Source organism: Oncorhynchus gorbuscha, linkage group LG06 (genome assembly GCF_021184085.1).
Source record: "Oncorhynchus gorbuscha isolate QuinsamMale2020 ecotype Even-year linkage group LG06, OgorEven_v1.0, whole genome shotgun sequence".
Lineage (NCBI taxonomy): Eukaryota > Metazoa > Chordata > Actinopteri > Salmoniformes > Salmonidae > Oncorhynchus > Oncorhynchus gorbuscha.
Genome location: NC_060178.1, coordinates 59,045,753 through 59,068,750, shown reverse-complemented (window position 1 = coordinate 59,068,750; position 22,998 = coordinate 59,045,753). Strand labels below are relative to the sequence as shown.

Sequence of the window (22,998 nt, the reverse complement as noted above, 5' to 3'; positions counted from 1 at the left end):
TATCTATTGCAGATTCAGTCTTCCCAGCCTGGTGCAGGTCTACAATTTGGTTTCTGGTGTCCTTTGACAGCTCTTTGGTCTTGGCCATAGTGGAGTTTGGAGTGTGACTGTTTGAGGTTGTGGACAGGTGTCTTTGATACTGATAACAAGTTCAAACAGGTGCCATTCATACAGGTAACGAGTGGAGGACAGAGGAGCCTCTTAAAGAAGAAGTTACAGGTCTGTGAGAGCCAGAAATCTTGCTTGTTTGTAGGTGACCAAATGCTTATTTTCCACCATAATTTGCAAATAAATTCATAAAACATCCTACAATGTGATTTTCCGGATTTTTTTTCTCATTTTGTCTGTCATAGTTGAAGTGTACCTATGATGAAAATTACAGGCCTCTCTCATCCTTTTAAGTGGGAGAACTTGCACAATTGGTGGCTGACTAAATACTTTTTTGCCCCACTGTATATAAAGTTATTGTTACTCATTATGTATTTATTCCAAGACAGTTAACCCACTGTTCCCCGGGCGCCGAAAACGTGGATGTCGATTACGGCAGCCCCCCGCACCGCTCTGATTCAGAGGGGATGGGTTAAATGGGGAAGACACATTTCAGTTGAATGCATTCAGTTGTACAACTGACGAGGTGTTCCTCTTTCCCTTTCCTTTCTTTTACAGCCTAAACGAGAAAACTCACCAGACGGTTTGTCGGGCTGTACAGTAGGAGGCTGTTCGTTTGCCGACGGTGCAGTCTGTAATAGGGAACACCACTGCTGGGCGACTGATGGCCATCATTTTTATCCATTTCAACATGTAGAATTGGTTTGCAAATTACAGCCGGCACTCTGCTCAGGAGTGCTAAGTTTCTCTTGGCAGGCAGAAACTCGACAATCCTACCGGTCTGGTCGTGCCTTTAGAGTAAAGACTGAACTGATCTACATTCAAATAAACATACCTGGGGTATGGAGACACTGATCGACATTCATATAAACATATCTGGGGTATGGAGATACTGATCGATGTTCATATAAACATACCAGGGGTATGGAGACACTGAACAACATTCATATAAACATATCTGGGGTATGGAGATACTGATCGATGTTCATATAAACATATCTGGGGTATGGAGATACTGATCGATGTTCATATAAACATACCAGGGGTATGGAGACACTGAACAACATTCATATAAACATACCTGGGGTATGGACATACTGATTTATATTCATATAAAGATACCTGGAGTGTATGGAGAGAATGATATATATTCATATAAACATACCGGGAGTGTATGGAGAGAATGATATATATTCATATAAACATACCTGGGGTGTATGGAGAGACTGATCTATATTCATATAAACATACCTGTGGTATATGGAAACACTGATCTATATTCCTATGAACATACCTGGGGTATGGAGACACTGATCAATATTCATATAAACATACCTGGTGTATGGAGACACTGATCTATATTCATATGAACATACCTGGGGTATGGAGACATTGATCTAAATTCATATAAACATACCTGGGGTATGGAGAGACAGATATATATTCATATAAACATACCTGGGGTATGGAGACATTGATCTAAATTCATATAAACATACCTGGGGTATGGAGAGACGGATATATATCCATATAAACATACCTGGGGTATGGAGACATTGATCTAAATTCATATAAACATACATGGGGTGTATGGAGAGACTGAAATTTACTCACATAAACATACCTGGGGTATGAAGACTGATCTTTAATCACATAAACATACCTGGGGTATGGAGATACTGACCCATATTCATATCAACAAACCTGGGGTATGGAGACATTGATCTATATTACTATAAACATACCTGGGGTGTATGGAGATACTGATCTATATTCACATAAACATACCAGGGGTATGGAGACACTGATCTATATTTATATGAACATACCTGGGGTATGGAGAAACTGATCTATATTCATATGAACATACCTGGAGTATGGAGACACTGATCTATATTTATATGAACGTACCTGGGGTATGGAGAAACTGATATATATTCTTATAAACATCCCTGGGGTGTATGGAGAGACTGACATATATTCTTATAAACATACCTGGGGTATGGAGAGAATGATCTATATTCATATAAACATACCTGGGGTATGGAGACACTGAACAACATTCATATAAACATACCTAGAGTATGGAGATAATGATATATATTCATATAAACATACCTGGGGTATATGGAGAGACTGATCTATATTCATATAAACATACCTGGGGTATGGAGATAATGATCTATATTCATATAAACATACCTGGGGTATGGAGATAATGATCTATATTCATATAAACATACCTGGGGTATGGAGATAATGATCTATATTCATATAAACATAACTGGGGTATAGAGATACTGATCAATATTCATATAAACATACCTGGGGTGTATGGAGACACTGATCTATATTCATATAAACATACCTTGGGTATGGAGAGACTGATCTACATTCAAATAAACATACCTGGGGTGTATGGAGAGACTGATCTATATTCATATAAACATACCTGGGGTATGGAGATAATGATCTATATTCATATAAACATACCTGGGGTATATGGAGAGACTGATCTATATTCATATAAACATACCTGGGGTATGGAGATAATGATCTATATTCATATAAACATACCTGGGGTATGGAGATAATGATCTATATTCATATAAACATACCTGGGGTATAGAGATACTGATCAATATTCATATAAACATACCTGGGGTGTATGGAGACACTGATCTATATTCATATAAATATACCTGGGGTATGGAGACACTAATTTATATTCATATAAACATACCTTGGGTATGGAGAGACTGATCTACATTCAAATAAACATACCTGGGGTGTATGGAGAGACTGATCTACATTCATATAAACATACCTGGGGTCTATGGGGAGACTGATATATATTCATATAAACATAACTGGGGTGTATGGAGATACTGATCAATATTCATATGAACATACATGGGGTGTATGGAGAGACTGATCTTTACTCACATAAATATATACCTACGGTATGGAGATACTGATCTACATCCATATAAACATACCTGAGGTATGGAGACATTGATCCAAATTCATATAAACATACCTGGGGTGTATGGAGAGACTAATCAATATTCATATGAACATACATGGGGTGTATGGAGAGACTGATCAATATTCATATGAACATACATGGGGTGTATGGAGAGACTAATCAATATTCATATGAACATACATGGGGTGTATGGAGAGACTAATCAATATTCATATGAACATACATGGGGTGTATGGAGAGACTGATCTTTACTCACATAAATATATACCTACAGTATGGAGATACTGATCTACATCCATATAAACATACCTGGGGTATGGAGATACTGATCTACATTCATATAAACATACCTGGGGTATGGAGATACTGATCTATGTTCATATAAACATACCTGGGGTATGGAGACTCATCTTTACTCACATAAACATACCTGGGGTATGGAGACTCATCTTTACTCACATAAACATACCTGGGGTATGGAGGCACTGATCTTTACTCACATAAACATACCTGGGGTATGGAGACTCATCTTTACTCACATAAACATACCTGGGGTATGGAGATACTGATCTATATTCATATAAACAAACCTGGGGTATGGAGAAACTGATCTATATTCTTATAAACATACCTGGGGTATGGGGACACTGATCAATATGCATATGAACATACCTGGGGTGTGGAGATACTGATCAATATTCATATAAACATAACTGGGGTATGGAGATACTGATCTATATTCATATAAACATACCTGGGGTGTATGGAGATACTGGTCGATATTCATATAAACATAACCGGGGTATGGAGATACTAATCTATATTCATATAAACATACCTGGGGTGTATGGAGATACTGATCTATATTCATATAAACATAGCTGGGGTATGGAGAAACTGATCTATATTCATATAAACATACCTGGGGTATGGAGAAACTGATCTACATTCATATAAACATAACTGGGGTGTATGGAGATACTGATCTTTACTCACATAAACATACCTGGGGTACGGAGACACTCATCTTTACTCACATAAATATATACCTGTGGTATGGAGATACTGATCTACATTCATATAAACATACCTGGGGTATGGAGATACTGATCTATATTCATATAAACATACCTGGGGTATGGAGAAACTGATCTACATTCATATAAACATAACTGGGGTGTATGGAGATACTGATCTTTACTCACATAAACATACCTGGGGTACGGAGACACTCATCTTTACTCACATAAATATATACCTGTGGTATGGAGATACTGATCTACATTCATATAAACATACCTGGGGTATGGAGATACTGATCTACATTCATATAAACATACCTGGGGTGTATGGAGATACTGATCAATATTCATATAAACATACCTGGGGTGTATGGAGATACTGGTCGATATTCATATAAACATACCTGGGGTATGGAGATACTTATCAATATTCATATAAACATACCTGGGGTGTATGGAGATACTGATCTTTACTCACATAAACATACCTGGGGTACGGAGACACTGATCTTTACTCACATAAATATATACCTGTGGTATGAGATACTGATCTACATTCATATAAACATACCTGGGGTATGGAGACACTGATCTACATTCATATAAACATACCTGGGGTATGGAGACACTGATCTAAATTCATATAAACATACCTGGGGTATACTATGGAGACACTGACAAATATTCGTATGAACATAACTGGGGTATGGAGATACTGATCAATATTCATATGAACATACCTGGGGTGTATGGAGATACTGATCTTTACTCACATAAACATACCTGGGGTACGGAGACACTGATCTTTACTCACATAAATATATACCTGTGGTATGAGACACTGATCTACATTCATATAAACATACCTTGGGTATGGAGATACTGATCAATATTCATATGAACATACCTGGGGTATGGAGATACTGATCAATATTCATATGAACATATTTGAGGTATGGAAACACTGATCTAAATTCATATAAACATACATGGGGTGTATGGAGAGACTGATCTTTACTCACATAAATATATACCTACGGTATGGAGATACTGATCTACATCCATATAAACATACCTGAGGTATGGAGACATTGATCTAAATTCATATAAACATACATGGGGTGTATGGAGAGACTAATCAATATTCATATAAACATACCTGGGGTGTATGGAGGAACTGATCTTCACTCACATAGACATACCTGGGGTATGGAGACTCATCTTTACTCATATAAACATACCTGGGGTATGGAGATACTGATCTATATTCATATAAACAAACCTGGGGTATGGAGAAACTGATCTATATTCTTATAAACATACCTGGGGTATGGAGACACTGATCAATATGCATATGAACATACCTGGGGTGTGGAGATACTGATCAATATTCACATAAACATAACTGGGGTATGGAGATACTGATGTATATTCATATAAACATACCTGGGGTGTATGGAGATACTGGTCGATATTCATATAAACATAACTGGGGTATGGAGATACTGATCTATATTCATATAAACATACCTGGGGTGTATGGAGATACTGATCGATATTCATATAAACATACCTGGGGTATGGAGAAACTGATCTATATTCATATAAACATACCTGGGGTATGGAGATACTCATCAATATTCATATAAACATACCTGGGGTGTATAGAGATACTGATCGATATTCATATAAACATACCTGGGGTGTATGGAGATACTGATCTATATTCATATAAAAATACCTGGGGTATGGAGACACTGATCTATATTCATATGAACATAATTGGGGTATGGAGATACTGATCGATATTCATATAAACATACCTGTTTATATGAAACATACCTGTTCCATACCTGGGGTATGGAAATACTGATCAATATTCATATAAACATAACTGGGGTATGGAGATACTGATCTACATTCATATAAACATACCTGGGGTGTATGGAGAGACTGATCTATATTCATATAAACATACCTGGGGTATGGAGATACTGATCAATATTCATATAAACATACCTGGGGTATGGAGACACTGATCTTTACTCACATAAATATATACCTGTGGTATGGAGATACTGATCTACATTCATATAAACATACCTGGGGTATGGAATCACTGATCTAAATTCATATAAACATACCTGGGGTATGGAGACACTGATCAATATGCATATGAACATACCTGGGGTGTGGAGATACTGATCAATATTCATATAAACATACCTGGGGTATGGAGATACTCATCAATATTCATATAAACATACCTGGGGTGTATGGAGATACTGATCGATATTCATATAAACATACCTGGGGTATGGAGATACTGATCGATATTCATATAAACATATCTGGGGTATGGAGACACTGATCTATATTCATATAAACATACCTGGGGTATGGAGATAATGATCTATATTCATATAAACATACCTGGGGTATGGAGATAATGATCTATATTCATATAAACATACCTGGGGTATAGAGATACTGATCAATATTCATATAAACATACCTGGGGTGTATGGAGACACTGATCTATATTCATATAAATATACCTGGGGTATGGAGACACTGATTTATATTCATATAAACATACCTGAGGTATGGAGACATTGATCTAAATTCATATAAACATACATGGGGTGTATGGAGAGACTAATCAATATTCATATAAACATACCTGGGGTGTATGGAGGAACTGATCTTCACTCACATAGACATACCTGGGGTATGGAGACTCATCTTTACTCACATAAACATACCTGGGGTATGGAGATACTGATCTATATTCATATAAACAAACCTGGGGTATGGAGAAACTGATCTATATTCTTATAAACATACCTGGGGTATGGAGACACTGATCAATATGCATATGAACATACCTGGGGTGTGGAGATACTGATCAATATTCACATAAACATAACTGGGGTATGGAGATACTGATCTATATTCATATAAACATACCTGGGGTGTATGGAGATACTGGTCGATATTCATATAAACATACCTGGGGTATAGAGATACTGATCAATATTCATATAAACATACCTGGGGTGTATGGAGACACTGATCTATATTCATATAAATATACCTGGGGTATGGAGACACTGATTTATATTCATATAAACATACCTGAGGTATGGAGACATTGATCTAAATTCATATAAACATACATGGGGTGTATGGAGAGACTAATCAATATTCATATAAACATACCTGGGGTGTATGGAGGAACTGATCTTCACTCACATAGACATACCTGGGGTATGGAGACTCATCTTTACTCACATAAACATACCTGGGGTATGGAGATACTGATCTATATTCATATAAACAAACCTGGGGTATGGAAACACTGATCTAAATTCATATAAACATACATGGGGTGTATGGAGAGACTGATCTTTACTCACATAAATATATACCTACGGTATGGAGATACTGATCTACATCCATATAAACATACCTGAGGTATGGAGACATTGATCTAAATTCATATGAACATACCTGGGGTGTGGAGATACTGATCAATATTCACATAAACATAACTGGGGTATGGAGATACTGATCTATATTCATATAAACATACCTGGGGTGTATGGAGATACTGGTCGATATTCATATAAACATACCTGGGGTATAGAGATACTGATCAATATTCATATAAATATACCTGGGGTATGGAGACACTGATCTATATTCATATGAACATACTTGGGATATGGAGATACTGATCGATATTCATATAAACATACCTGTTTATATGAAACATACCTGTTCCATACCTGGGGTATGGAAATACTGATCAATATTCATATAAACATAACTGGGGTATGGAGATACTGATCTACATTCATATAAACATACCTGGGGTGTATGGAGAGACTGATCTATATTCATATAAACATACCTGGGGTATGGAGATACTGATCTTTACTCACATAAATATATACCTGCGGTATGGAGATACTGATCTACATTCATATAAACATACCTGGGGTATGGAAACACTGATCTAAATTCATATAAACATACCTGGGGTATGGAGACACTGATCAATATGCATATGAACATACCTGGGGTGTGGAGATACTGATCAATATTCATATAAACATAACTGGGGTATGGAGATAGTGATCTATATTCATATAAACATACCTGGGGTATGGAGATACTCATCAATATTCATATAAACATACCTGGGGTGTATGGAGATACTGATCGATATTCATATAAACATACCTGGGGTATGGAGATACTGATCGATATTCATATAAACATATCTGGGGTATGGAGACACTGATCTACATTCATATAAACATACCTGGGATGTATGGAGATACTGATCGATATTCATATAAACATATCTGGGGTATGGAGACACTGATCTACATTCATATAAACATATCTGGGGTATGGAGACACTGATCTACATTCATATAAACATACCTGGGATGTATGGAGATACTGATCGATATTCATATAAACATATCTGGGGTATGGAGACACTGATCTACATTCATATAAACATACCTGGGATGTATGGAGACACTGATCTACATTCATATAAACATACCTGGAGTGTATGGAGATACTGATCTATATTCATATAAACATACCTGGGGTGAATGGAGATACTGATCTCTCCAACCAAGCAGACGTTTCCCAGTCCCATTTCATTCTAATGATTGTATTCATACAGCCTAGAACGGGCCACTTCTAAACCCATACAAGGTTATAGTCATCACAGGCCTATAATAACTCCTGCCATGGGAGATTAGGAACTAGATCATTAGGTACATTTATGCACAGTGCTGTTCAACTTGAGTGTTTTTCATGGAAACGTGCCAGTCTACAGGCTTTGGTTTTCTCTTTGTGTAGTTCATCAGAGAGGAAGTAATGCCAGTATGCAAATCATATCTTAGTTCCATGTAATCATAACACTGTACAGATGGAGACTAAAACCAGAGCATACCTGATAGAAATCATCATTTGTAGCTCTGGGCTCGTATTCAAATAGCGTCTCAGAGTTCGAATGTTGATCTAGGATCAGTTTCGATGTTTGGATTATAATGAATAGATGCTTGATGAAAACGGGCCCTGGTCATTTGTTTACTTTGTGCATTGAATGTCCATTTAGCATAGGTCATAATCAAGTAAAATTCTCAGGTCTCAGAATGTTTAGTCTGTCTACTAAACAAATACCAGACAGATCAAACATCATGTGTTTTCCATATTCCATATCACCCAGTATCTGCCTATGAAAGGATTGGTACCTTTGATGACAAAGGCCTCTGCGAGCAGACGCAGGTGGTAGAGGGGCTGCTCATCCCCCGTCAGCTCGTCTATACCCACCCTTGCACACATGCCCTGTGCGTCATGGTAACAGCCCTGGACATAGTGTATTTTGGCCATCAGAAGAAGAGCCTCGTTCAGGTGCCTGGGCTGTGTGGGGACAGACAGACAGAGAGACACGACACAAGGGCTGTGAGTTTTTGACACAACAATGACAAGCAGGTCAAGTAAACCAAGGGAAGGCAGCCTGAATCATCATTTTATTGTTAAGACTGTTACTAGAGACTAAGTGAAGAGCGATAGAGAAAAGTTAACGAGATAGAAAGCTGAGTACAATCGGAGGAAGTGAGGTGTAGAAGGAGGTGACACAAAGGGGAGATGCTCAGACTGACCACCAGCTGTCCCCTGCTCAGGATGGAGTTGAGGTAGCCCTTGGACCGGGACAGTTTGGGCTGGTTGATGTCCGTCAAAGGAGTGGCGTTGCGTAAAAGACTCAGGTTGTCCTGTAGACACTCCTCCAGAAGGGCCTCAGCCAATAACAGCGTCCCGTAGTCATCTGGAGAAGGGCAGAGGGAATTGGGACAGTATTCAGAGTAGTGGAAGGTTAAGTGGACTGAGTGCAGAGTGGAAGTTCAAGGTCAGGGGTGAGCAACTTTGGAAGCAAAAATAAACCAGGTACATCATAGCATCATTTCCCAAAAGCCCCAGAGAGAAGCGAGAAAAAACACCAGTGGTATCTAAAACTATATTCACTGGATGGCAATAAAAGTCACTTGTAAACACATTCTGGATTAAGGCTTCCTGTTTGGTCCAGGTCTCACTTCTCTCACTCCTCTCCCGTCTCTGGTGGTGTGTTCTGACGCCAAGTCTGTGACTGGTGTTTATGTTCTGGCATCTCTGACATACTGTAGCCAGTCGTGTTTATGAGACTGTCCCAGTCCAGGTTAATCACTGAAAGGGAGGATCGGGGCTGCAGAAATGTATAATGTGACATGCAGTATGGTGTCTAAACACATAAAACAAATCATTCGGCTCTATAAAACATTAACGACAGAATAACAGCAATGTGTTACAAATCAGTTTCACTGGGAGCGTTAATGTGGTGCATAACTTCTATGAATTATTCAGGAGAGGAACAAATCCTCTACATAGCATCTGGATGAAGTGACATTATTTTCAACACACTGTTGTAATCTCCAAACTTCCTGGTCAGAGACTGATTATGATGTCACCATTGTCTTGAATTGCAACAACTAGGGACAGTTTCAAGACAGAGGGGAAAACTGTCACTGTCAAGGCAGACAGCAGGCCAGCTAGGTATGACTTGAATTCTACACACTTTAGTCGAGAATAACACATTAAGAGTTCTGTACACTTGCAAGCATGTTGAAAACAGTTTCAGGTGGGCAGTGGGCACTCCATTCAGCCAATAATATATTTGGTTATTGACACAATAACAGTGGCAAGCAGCGAGGTCATGAGCCATGTCACCTTACCCCATGTTTATTTTAGCCAGGTGAGGTAATTAGCTACATTAGCCTACCTACTGAGTGTTTGAGTGGTGTGTTTGAATATATAGGCTCACATACATTGAAAATAATAAAAAGGTCAAAGAATTACAGTGATAGTGACAACCAGTTAATACATGTTCATTACAACATGTTCTGTGTTTTGAACATTGTCCATTGAGAAGTGTATGGTATTGATGTAGACAACTAACAGCTTCAGATACGCATAAACTGCAGTAAAGTTGTTCGTGGTTTGCAGAGTAGAGGAATGACATTGAGCTTACTTGCAGAGTACCAAGTCCAACACATGCGGAACTATTGCCATCCCTGCCCGGACATGTGACAAAAACTTGCTGAGAAAAAAACTAGACAAAAATCCGTCAGTCACCAGCACTCACCGTCTTCGTGAAATCGTGCGGCCACTAGTTGCTCTACGATAGGGGGTATCTTGTCCCACTGGCACTCTGCTCTGTAGCGGTCGATCTCTGCTTCCAGACGGTATTGCGAGAAGGAGACCCTGCTGGTTGCCATGCCCGCTCTAGATCCCGATCTGTCTCGGTGACCGTACTCCCCTGATACCCGGGGAGTAACTGCGGACTGATAAACAGAACACGAAAAAAGTGTCATGTAATCGATGAGCATGTGCTGCTGCCCTACCTTCCCTTATACACATTATTGGTGGACATGTCAAAATCATATTTGACCACAATGTATTCTTAAATAGCACACACACACAAAATGAGTTTTAAACCAACTCAAGATACTATTGTACAGGTGATTCAGTTTGATGATGAGATAGGAAGATGTGTGTATACCCATTGTGTGATTTTTTAAACATTTTTACTTTCGTAGACTCAGATTTGTTTATATTTCATAATAACTATCTATTCAATGAATTAGCTTATTACATAGCCAGTCGATATATATAAATAATTGGAGTCGACTCTACCCTCATATGCTTGTGTTTATTTTGCATACAATAGGCCAACACAGCACAAAGATTTTAGGAAACAATAATGCTTGTCGAAGTATTTTTTTTCTTCTTATTTTCTTTAGCCTATTTACGCTACAAACCATTTGCTACCACATATGCCACTGTAAAGTGTTTGTATTGAAGTGCATTTTGTCCTTGATAACCCGTCCTAGATTTTCCTTCAAAAGCTTTCCCTAACTAGATCAATTAGCCTACTGGGATTAACGCTAATAGCCTACCAGAGTTCAGAGTGTTTAGATAAAACAGTAACATTCAAACTGTGGATCTGAGACACACTGGTGGCACATTATTATTCATGATTTTACCGCAGTATATGTCAAATCCCTCAATAAATCCCAAGTAGGCTACTGTATTTAAAATGTCAGTTATCAACTATTTTAATTGACCGACTTCAGGATTTGGGACTATAGGTAGCTAAATTTACATCGGCCATATGGTCTGCTCAGACAATTCAGCACTGCACGGTAACGCGTGACTGACGGAATACGCCTCGATCACACCGACTATTTTATTTGCGTTTTGGTACCAGAAGTACATTCATTTCCAATGGAACGCTACGTTTGCTTTGAAGCATTGCGTTGCAGAGCCAGTTGCAGTGCGTTCTGAGTGGTACATACATTGGATTTATCGAATATATGCATCAAATTGTATCCGTAGACGGCTTGACAGAAATTATAGCAGAAGGTGAATTTTTGTTGCACACATATCCAGATGATGCTGCGTGACATTTTTGCCCAAACACACTGTAGGTGTGATCGAGGCGTACACCTGTCGCAAATCCATTGGCAAGAATGTAACACTTTACATGTTATACAAACTGATTACAAAAATGAATACATTTAATTGGCGCATGCCTTATTTGTGAGTAAGGGGCGGGACGAACACATTCAGCAGTCCAATGGTGGTCGTACAGTAAAGTTAATTGAATGTTACAACATACAATATTTGTGCATTTTTAAAAAATATTACTAAAAAATATATGTATACACTATATGGGAATTATAATTTTATCGACCATTTGTCAAGAATAGAATACGTTATTTCATATACCTTGACCTGGTGGCAGAACACATTTTAGCAACCATAGTTTCACAGGACGGCTGCTAAATCGTCTTTCACAACAGCATTACAAAACGACAGTTCGAGGCACTTGACTAGCTAACACAGCAAACTAGTGCTTAGGTCAAGTGCATTACCTACGAATACAAGCTATCACAGGACAGTTTTCTATATCTAATCCAACCTCAAATCTTCGGAAAATAAATTTGGCGGCTTCATTTTCCCTATGAAAGGTTGACATTTGCTTGTCAGATGTGTTTACTTCTCAAATTCAACGAAACAACCACATTCATGTTCGTGTTTTGGACACTGACAGGTGTCTGGTTGGACCATTGCACGCCTTCAAATCTCTGACGCAAAATGCCGATATCCAATCAGAATTTAGCTGTCGTGTCCATGAGTTGAAAGGTGACTACGGCTCACAGCAATGCCCAAAAAGGGTGAAGATAGTTAAAATACAAATAGCTAAAGTGAACGGTTTCACGTCTGTTTTTAGCTGGTGAGTATGCATTTTGATAATAAATATCGCTGAAGATCCAGTTCATGATGGAGGACTTGTTATCACCGTATTGATTATCTTGCTAAACTAACGGAAGGTCTTGAAAACCTAATAGATTTGTCTAAAGGTGCACTCTGCTAGTATAATTAACGGTAGCCAGCAATGTGTCTACAACATCACTAGTTAGTTTGCATCCCGAACTGTACATATAATAACATATCACTGAAAACAATTAGGCCTATTGCCTGCAAATAATGCAATTCCATTTTATTAATCTTCTCATTCTTCTGCTATCTATGTGTTTCCAAAAATGTTCATATGGGTTCATAGATGGAGCTCTCTTTCTCTCTCAGCTAGCTGCTCTTTCTGGCTGTCTGTGTAGTTACTGTACAGCCCAGAATGGTGTTAAGAGTAAGTGGCAGGAGGAGCGTTGTGTGGGGCTGGCTACTCTTGGTCTCCTGCTTTCTGCTGTCTGTCTGTTCACATGAGCAGGCAGCCCAAGAACACCCACCGGAGATTCACCATCCAAACATGCACCTGGACAAGAACATGGTCCATGACAGAGAGTGAGTACTGGATCGTGTTCATTAGGGTACACTGATCCAAAATGCTTTGCAACAGAACAAAAGCAAACATTTCTTATTGGACAGATAGTACCTTCCTTTTTCTCTCTGTTTCGGAGCATTTTCTTCCATTCTGTGTCTAAAGAACAGGCCACACAATTGTGAATGGGTAGAAAAATGTGCAATACTATTGCCTGCCAAAAGAACAAAATTCTGTTTACAAAACAGTAGGAACACCTGCTCTTTCCATTCTATGATTGCTCACGTATCAATGTCACTTGTTAAATCCACTTCAATCAGTGTAGACGAAGGGGAGAAGACCGGTTAACACTAAACAGTTTATATTGTGTGTCAAGAATGGTCCACCACCCAAAGGACATCCAGCGGCAAGAAGCCTGGTGGGTAGGAGCGTTGGGCCAGTAACCGAAAGGTTGCTGGATCGAATCCCCGAGCTGACGAGGTAAAAAACTGTCATTCTGCCCTTAAGCAAGGCAGTTAACTGGGCACAAACAATGTCGAATAAGGCAGCCCCCTGCACCTCTTTGACTCAGAGGGGTTGGGTTAAGTGTGGAAGATGCATTCAGTTGTACAACCCTTTCCCAACTTGACACAACTAAGCATCCAGTGTCCCTGTGGAACACTTTTGACACTTTATACTCCATGCCCTGACCAATTGAGGCTATTCTGAGAGCAAAAGGGTGTGCAACTCTATATTAGGAAGGTGTTCCTAATGTTTTGTTCACTCTGTGTGTATGTGTGTGTATATATACAGACAGACACACACACACACACACACACACACACACACACACACACACACACACACACACACACACACACACACACACACACACACACACACACACACACACACACACACACACACACACACACACACACACACACACACACACATATTACACTGAACAAAAATATAACCCCACCGCCACAATGGCGCACTCTATTCACAATGTTGACATCATCAAACCGTTCGCCCACACAATGCCATTACACGTGGTCTGCGGTTGTGAGGCCGGTTGGAATTACTGCCAAAATCTCTAAAACAACTTTGGAGGTGGCTTATGCTAGAGAAATTAACATTCAATTATCTGGCAAAAGCTCTAGTGGACATTCCTGCAGTCACGAAGCCAATTACATGCCCCCTCAAAACATGAGACATCTGTGCATTCTGTTGTGTGACAAAACTGCACATTTTTAGAGTGGCTTTTTATTGTCCCCAGCACAAGTTGCATCTGTGTAATGATCATGCCGTTTAATCAGCTTCCACAGGTCAGGTGGATGGATTATCTTGGCAAAGGAGAAATACTCACTAACAGGGATGTAAACAAATTTGTGCACAACATTTTTGAGAAATATGTTTTTTGTGTGCGTATGGAACATTTCTGGGATCTTTTATTTCAGCTCATGAAACATGGGACCAACACTTTACAAGTTGCGTTTATTATATATGTATATATATGTTATATTTATTTTATATGCCTGTCAGGAACGTGTGTGTGTGTGTGTGTGTGTGTGTATACATACATACATACAGACAGACAGACAGACAGACAGACAGACAGACAGACAGACAGACAGACAGACAGACAGACAGACAGACAGACACACACACACACACACACACACACACACACACACACACACACACACACACACACACACACACACACACACACACACACACGTTCCTGACAGGCGTATAAAATCGAGCACACAGCCATGAAATCTCAGTTGACAAACATTGGCAGTAGAATGGCCTGTACTGAAGAGCTCAGTGACTTTCAAAGTGACACCTTCATAGGATGCCACCTTTCCAACAAGTTTGTCAAATTTCTGCCCTGCTAGAGCTGCCCCCGTCAACTGTAAGTGCTGTTATTCTGAAGTAAAAACGTCTAGGAGCAACAGCGGCGAAGTGGTAGGCCACACAAGCTCACAGAATGGGATCACCGAGTGCTGAAGCGCGTAGCACGTAAAATTCATCTGTCCTCTGTTGCAAAACTCGACCAAGTTCCAAACTGCCTCTGGAAGCAACGTCCGCACAATAACTGTTCATTGGAAGCTTCATGAAATGGGTTTCCATGGCCGAGCAGCTGCACACAAGCTTTAGATCACAATGCCAAGCATACAATGACATTCTAGACGATTCTGTGCTTCCAACTTTGTGGCAACAGTTTGGTGTTTCCTGTTTCAGCATGACAATGTCCCTGTGCACAAAGCGAGGTCCATACAGAAACGGTTTGTCGAGCTCTGTGTGGAAGAACTTGACTGGCCCCCACAGAGCCCTGACCTCAACCTCATCGAACACTTTTGTGATGAAGTGGAACGCCGACTGCAAGCCAGGCCTAATCGCCCAACATCCAGTGCCCGACTTCACTAATGCTCTTGTGGCTGAATGGAAGCAAATCCCCACAGCAAGGTTCCAACATCTAGTGGAAAGCCTTTCTAGAAAAGTGGAGGCTGTTATCGCAGCAAACGGTGGACCAACTTCATATTAATGCCCATGATTTTGGAATGCGATGTTTGACGAGCAGGTGTCCACATACTTGGTGTATATTGTCCAAACATCTCACTACGGCACCAAAACCCTGAGCTCAAACAGTCTCTCAGCCTAAGTCTCCCAGACGCTTGAATTAAAGCTTTACCTTGGCTGACAGTATATGCTTGGTTAATGCACTGACCAGTGTCTCTTCTATGCCCTGTCGGTGTATAGACACATCATGGAGCATCTGGAAGGTGTGATTGACAAGCCTGAGTCTGATATGTTGCCACAGGAGCTGCAGTTGCACTACTTTAAGATGCATGACTATGATGGCAACAACTTACTGGATGGGCTGGAGTTGGCCACAGCCATCACTCATGTACACAAAGAGGTATGTGTAATTGCAAATGATATCAACAGCCAATGATGCCACATACTGTAATGCGTTTTATTCACCTATGTACACACACTCATGTACAGTATGTGTTTTCCACCTTTCTGCAGGAACGAGGAGAGGAAAGCCAGCCTATGAAAGAGGAAGACCTCATAAGCCTTATAGATGACGTTCTAAGGGACGATGACAAAAACAACGATGGGTACATAGACTACGCCGAGTTTGCCAAGTCCCTGGAGTAGAGGAGAGACGCTGCCTAACTGCTGAGACCTTTCTCAGTGCACTGCACATAACCACGCCACTTTCCATCTCAAAGCAAAATCTCTTGTTTATTTACCTGAGCCAGTGTACATGTCTCACGCTCTCTTTGGTGCTATCACTATCCTTTATCCATCCAGACAGCATACCAGGGGTGGACAAACTTTTTGACTCGAGGTCCAGATCGGGAGTTTGAAATTCAATGGAGGGCTGCACAGATTTTTTGGGGGACTGATTTTCGGGCTAGCAAAAGGGCAGTAATTTAGAAATTATAATGGCCCTATATATTTTCATCTAATTTTAACCCAAAATACCCCCTTGAAATGACCCCTGAGATAGATACATCTGAACTCGGAAGTTTACATACACCTTAGCCAAATACATTTAAACTCAGTTTTTCACAATTCCTGACATTTAATCCTAATAGAAATTATCTGTTTTTGGTCAGTTATGATCACCACTTTATTTTAAGAATATGAAATGTCAGAATAATAGTAGAGTGATTTATTTCAGCTTTTATTTCTTTCATCACATACCCAGTGGGTCAGAAGTTTACATACACTCAATTAGTATTTGGTAGCATTGCCTTTTAATTGTTTAACTTGAGTCAAACGTGTCAGGTAGCCTTCCACAAGCTTCTCACAATAAGTTGGGTGAATTTTGGCCCATTCCTCCTGACAGAGCTGGTGTAACTGAGTCAGGTTTGTAGGCCTCCTTGCTCACACATGCTTTTTCAGTTCTGCCCACAAGTTTTGTATTGGATTGAGGTCGGGGCTTTGTGATGGCCACTCCAATACCTTGACTTTGTTGTCCTTAAGCCATTTTGCCACAACTTTGGAAGTATGCTTTGGGTCATTGTTTATTTGAAAGACCTATTTGCAACCAAGCTTTAACTTCCCGACTGATGTCTTGAGATGTTGCTTCAATATATCAACATTATATTCCGTCCTCATGATGCCATCTATTTTGTGAAGAGCACCAGTCCTTCCTGCAGCAAAGCACCCCCACAACATGATGCTGCCACCCCCGTGCTTCACGGTTGGGATGGTGTTCTTCGGCTTGCAAGCCTCCCCCATTTTCCTCCAAACATAAGGATGGTCATTATGGTCAAACAGTTCTATTTTTGTTTCATCAGACCAGAAGACATTTCTCCAAAAAGTACAATCTTTGTTTCCATGTGCAGTTGCAAACTGTAGTCTGGCTTTTCTATGGCAGTTTTAGAGCAGTAGGTTCTTTCTTGCTGAGCGGCCTGTCAGGTTTTGTCGATATAGGACTCGTTTTACTGTGGATATAAATACCTTTGTACTTGTTTCCTCCAGCATCTTCACAAGGTCCTTTGCTGCTGTTCTGGGATTGATTTGCACTTTTCGCACCAAAGTACTTTAATCTCTATGAGACAGAACGCTTCTCCTTCCTGAGATGTATGGTGGCTGCGTGGTCCCATGGTGTTTATACTTGCGTACTATTGTTTGTACAGATGAACGTGGTACCTTCAGACATTTGGAAATTACTCTCAAGGATGAACCAGACTTGTGGAGGTCTACAATTTTGTTTTTGAGGTCTTGGCTGATTTCTTTTGATTTTCCCATGATGTCAAGCAAAGAGGCACTGAGTTTGACGGTAGGCCTCGAAATGTATCCACAGGTACACCTCCAATTGACTCAGGCTAATTGACATCATTTATCAGAAGCTTCTAAAGCCATGACATAATTTTCTGGAATTTTCCAAGCTGTTTAAAGGCACAGTCAACTTAGTGTATGTAAACTTCTGGCCCACTGGAATTGTGATACAGTGAAATAATCTGTCTGTAAACAAATATTGGAAAAATTACTTGTGTCATGCACAAACTATAGTTTGTTAACAAGAAATTTGCAGAGTTGTCAAAAAACAAGGTTAATTGACTCCAACCTAAGTGTATGTAAACTTCCAACTTCAACTGTGTGTGTATATATTACAGAAACTGCCAAGTTTGTCTGCTGTATGCACTCACCACTAAATGAGTTCGGTCATGTTGGAATTGAATATTTACCTAAGTGATGCCTTGCTGTAAGATTATGGACCAATATATTTAAGTTAGGCCATTAACGACAACTGCCTGTGGTCCTTAACTTTAAGTGTGGCCTTTACTATTACTCATAGTGGGAATTATATGGCTCAGAAGCAGCGTAATGTACCACAGAATAAATATGAGAGTGTGGGAATGGCAAAGCAGGTTTGGAGGATTTGTCTGATCACAGAAACGTGCTATGAACAGAGTTGCGTACAGTTGGAACAAAACGGAAGACAGTGTTTTGAAACAGAGGAAGTAATACCTCGGCTAGTCCTATAAGTATGCTCATTCTTGTTTTCAAAACACTTTCTGCCACGTCACAGGCCTGGTTCTGGTCAAACACAGGCAATAACAAATGAGTACTTTTTCTGCTGATCACTACCTGCATCCCGAACGTGGTCTGTTACCCAGCTAATGCTCAACTCCACTTCCAGTTTACAGCAGGGCTGATACTCGAGATTAGCAGAATCTGAATGTAATACCGGCGCTGTGTTGTGCTGCGCATTGTGATTACTTTGTCACTGGATTCAGTTGACTTGCAGCACTGTGAGATATCTGGGTGATGCCGTTACTCAAGGGACAACTTAATTTGACAGATGTGCTATAAGTAGAATGCATGGTTGTGTTGCTATAAATGTTAGCTGCCTATTGAAGTGACAATGTTATGCGTAGGTACACTTTACTTGATTTTTTTTTTCCCCTCATGAGATACATTGCTTTCAAACTGCTACAGATCATGAGAAGGTTACCAGGTCTTTTGTTATAAGGCCCAGATCTATATTGAACCCATGTATAACATTTCTAATACTGAAAAAGTATTTGTTACAAAAGAGTTATATTTTCTCGGTGTTGGTTGTTCAGTGAACTCAGTTTTATTTGAATAGAAATGTGTAATTGAACGCTATAAAATGTTAAGGTTAGACAGATGCAACGGTGTTGTCTGTGTAATATACTTTTAATAAACAAATATGGAAGTATTCTCTGATGTAGTTATGTTGAGTATGTTTCAGTGGCATTCACACTGGCCTTTTGGAGCATGTTAGTGCAGTTCACTCTGAGGTAAAGGTTATGTTTGAATGGGATCTTAAGCACTTGTAAATTTGTAACATATTGTACTAATTTGAATTTGACAACATATCAAACTAATTGCAGAAAAACAAATAATTTAACATCATACGAAATGGATGACATTGTGCACAATTTCCGGGGACCAGTTTTGAATCATGAGCGCTACTTTCAAAACCACTGGCTGAAATTATACAAAAACTTTTCTAGCATCACTTTTAACATAAACAAACAAATCACTCCCAATACACACTTTATTTACTGTGAGAATACAAAATAGAGTGTTAGGAGAAAGAGCATATATTTCAGGCAATCTATGCTGCTATTTAGATGACCTACAAATGTCTCTGTTAGGCAACCTTGAACTTTCAACCTGCTAGTTACAGAACATGTGACGTGCAATGCAAGGTATTCAAGGGGTGAAAGAGTGAAGTCATTCTCACTATTCTCTACATTCTTCATGTTCCTTAGTTCCTATCACTGCACAGATACAACAAATATGTATTGTGCAATGAATAACTGATAATTATTCTTTATGTAGAAGTTGCCCTTTTGTTAGTTCCAGTGAGAGGCAGGATCTAGAGCAGTCATGGAGGTCAGGGAGAACACAGGTGTGGCCAGGTTGCTGGGTGGGGCTCCAATGTTCAGTACAGGGCTGTACCACTCCTCAAGCTGGCGGGGGGGGTTGTCTGTAGTGAGTCTGTAGAACAGTGACACTGGCTGGTTGAGCATGTGTGGTGGGGTTGGCAGTGGGAGTAACCACCTGGGGGCAGCATAGACAGGGACTGGGAGATATGGTGAGCCAGGGAGTGAGGGTAGTACTGGCAGGTTTATCCCTGTGGACTGAACACACATGCAGCCCAACAGTGCACCGTGCCCTGGCATCACGCCCATTGGCAAGACCTTTTGAGACCCACACTCCTGTATTTGACACGCCGATTTTGGAACCATGCCTGTCAGATACAATACGACTTTATGTAGGTTGAATTCAAGATTTGACAATGTTATAGGATAATTTATAATAAGTTAATTATGTCACAGTCTTTTGTAAATTAAAACCTTTTGTAAATGAAAACTGTTAAATAGGATAAATATTGCTTTCAAATGTCTTTTTACTGATGTTTTATTTCTTTACTTACCCACACACACACAAACCTATTTTTCACACCATTGGTTAGAGCCTGTAAGTAAGCATTTTACAGTAAACCTGTTGTATTCGGCTCACGTGACAAATAAACTTTGATTTGATTTAATACAATCCGTGTGGACTGATAAATAGGCTTAGGCCCAATGACCTGTATGAGTGCTTCACTGAGTTTGGTGAGCCGTGCTAGTTCCTCACGGCAGTAGATGTCGGGGTAGTGGTTCTGTCCAGACACCATCCAGCTGGTCCAGCTGCTTGTGACTGAAGGTGGTGCAATAGCGCCTGCGCGCTGGGGATGGGAAGGCTCTCCCACGCCTGCTGAGGCCTAGGGCCACAGCTGTAGTCGGGATGAGGATAGGTTGAATGCGTGAGGACTTTGAATGGATGCTGCAAAGGCAATCCGTCTGACTTGAATTAAACTGTAAGTTCTGGCTGAGCTTCTTTATTATACTCTCTAGTTCAGGTTTCATGACGTAGGCTGGCCAGGCCTATAGGCCTACTTGTGTTTCACGTTCACCATATAGGAAGTCGGCAACATTTGTAAGGACACATTTCACAGAGGACTGTGCTTCAAAAAAAAGGGATTACATGACCTTATCTTTCCCATCAACCTCGGGCAACCTAATAGCCACAAGGCTTTGCTGACCAAATCCAATCTCGTGAGAAAGAGATACCAGAGATGTGGGGATTTGACCAAGATTAAGTTTACAAAAGATAACAAGAGACTAATTTGGTTGTCAAATTGGTTGACATAGTTGACTGGCTGTTCACGTTACACTGGATGGTGAACAGACAGAATTAACAGGGAACTGGCCAAAATAGTATTTTATAGTATTTTATTCGTAACATTTTTGTTGGTATTCTTTCTCAGTCTTTTTCATGAAAGTCCAGAAATATAATGGAATTTAATATAAAGTACCTACATTGTTTATTAACTAATACTACAGCATCAATTCATACTATTAAAATGAAATGTAATTCAGGCAGTTATTAATGAAAGGACTACGACAATTTATAGTTTGTTATTAATATTATAATATCAGCATACAACTTTGACTGATACAATACAATTTTGACCGCAATTTTCTTTTGAGACTGACCTGTGCTAGAGCTGACAGCGGTAATATCAGAACTACACTCCTGCTTACTCCCGACAACATCCGCGGGTGACTTTCCCAGGGCCATCTTCACCGGTGTGGTCTGTGATGCTACAGTCAGGACCGTGTCGCGGTAGGTGATTTTGCTATGGGACCGTTAAGGTACCCCCGTCGAGAGTGATAGGACAGGGCTGGTTATGTATCCTGCCCTTTTACTCTGAGATTAGTTTTATGTGATGCCGTTAGGCGTGTTTCGGGATCTTAGATAATATCAATCAGACTTAGAGTACCTCCTGCTTTAATTTCTCTTTCCCTTTGTATGCTCATATCTAGACTCACGCAAGCTATACCTTAGTTACAATTTACAGTCTATGTCCATCGACTAATACTACTTGAGTATTAATATAGAGGATACCTGTTACAATAAAATGATTATTCTGTCCAAAC

General features: G+C 39.8%; 2 protein-coding genes across 8 annotated transcripts in view; one reads left to right on the top strand and one right to left on the bottom strand.

Moving 5' to 3' along the window:
- Positions 1-13,305, bottom strand: part of LOC124038160 (tetratricopeptide repeat protein 7A-like) — a 47,731-nt gene extending 34,426 nt beyond the window's left edge. For 2 of the 4 annotated variants that reach the window (XM_046353672.1, XM_046353673.1), the window contains exons 1-4: positions 13,166-13,305; positions 11,327-11,525; positions 9,813-9,976; positions 9,402-9,570 (exon numbers count right to left, since the gene is read on the bottom strand). In XM_046353672.1, coding sequence (XP_046209628.1) covers positions 9,402-9,570; positions 9,813-9,976; positions 11,327-11,525; positions 13,166-13,222 — 589 coding nt within the window. In that variant the 5' untranslated portion in view covers positions 13,223-13,305. Of the gene's footprint in view, positions 1-9,401; positions 9,571-9,812; positions 9,977-11,326; positions 11,526-12,972 lie in introns of all 4 variants that reach the window. The other 2 variants (XM_046353674.1, XM_046353675.1) reach the window with 2 other exon arrangements.
- A 25-nt stretch (positions 13,306-13,330) lies between these two features.
- Positions 13,331-17,671, top strand: LOC124038161 (multiple coagulation factor deficiency protein 2 homolog). Of its 4 annotated transcripts, none has more exons than XM_046353677.1 (4): positions 13,331-13,480; positions 13,834-14,046; positions 16,775-16,934; positions 17,048-17,671. In XM_046353677.1, the coding sequence occupies exons 2-4, from the start codon at positions 13,880-13,882 to the stop codon at positions 17,177-17,179; spliced, it is 459 nt and encodes a 152-aa protein (XP_046209633.1). In that variant the 5' UTR covers positions 13,331-13,480; positions 13,834-13,879; the 3' UTR covers positions 17,180-17,671. The 4 variants fall into 4 exon arrangements, with proteins under 4 accessions (XP_046209633.1, XP_046209635.1, XP_046209636.1 ...); XM_046353679.1 differs by having other exon boundaries at positions 13,388-13,480; positions 13,838-14,046; XM_046353678.1 differs by having other exon boundaries at positions 13,414-13,480; positions 13,811-14,046.
- The last annotated feature ends 5,327 nt before the right edge of the window (positions 17,672-22,998 follow it).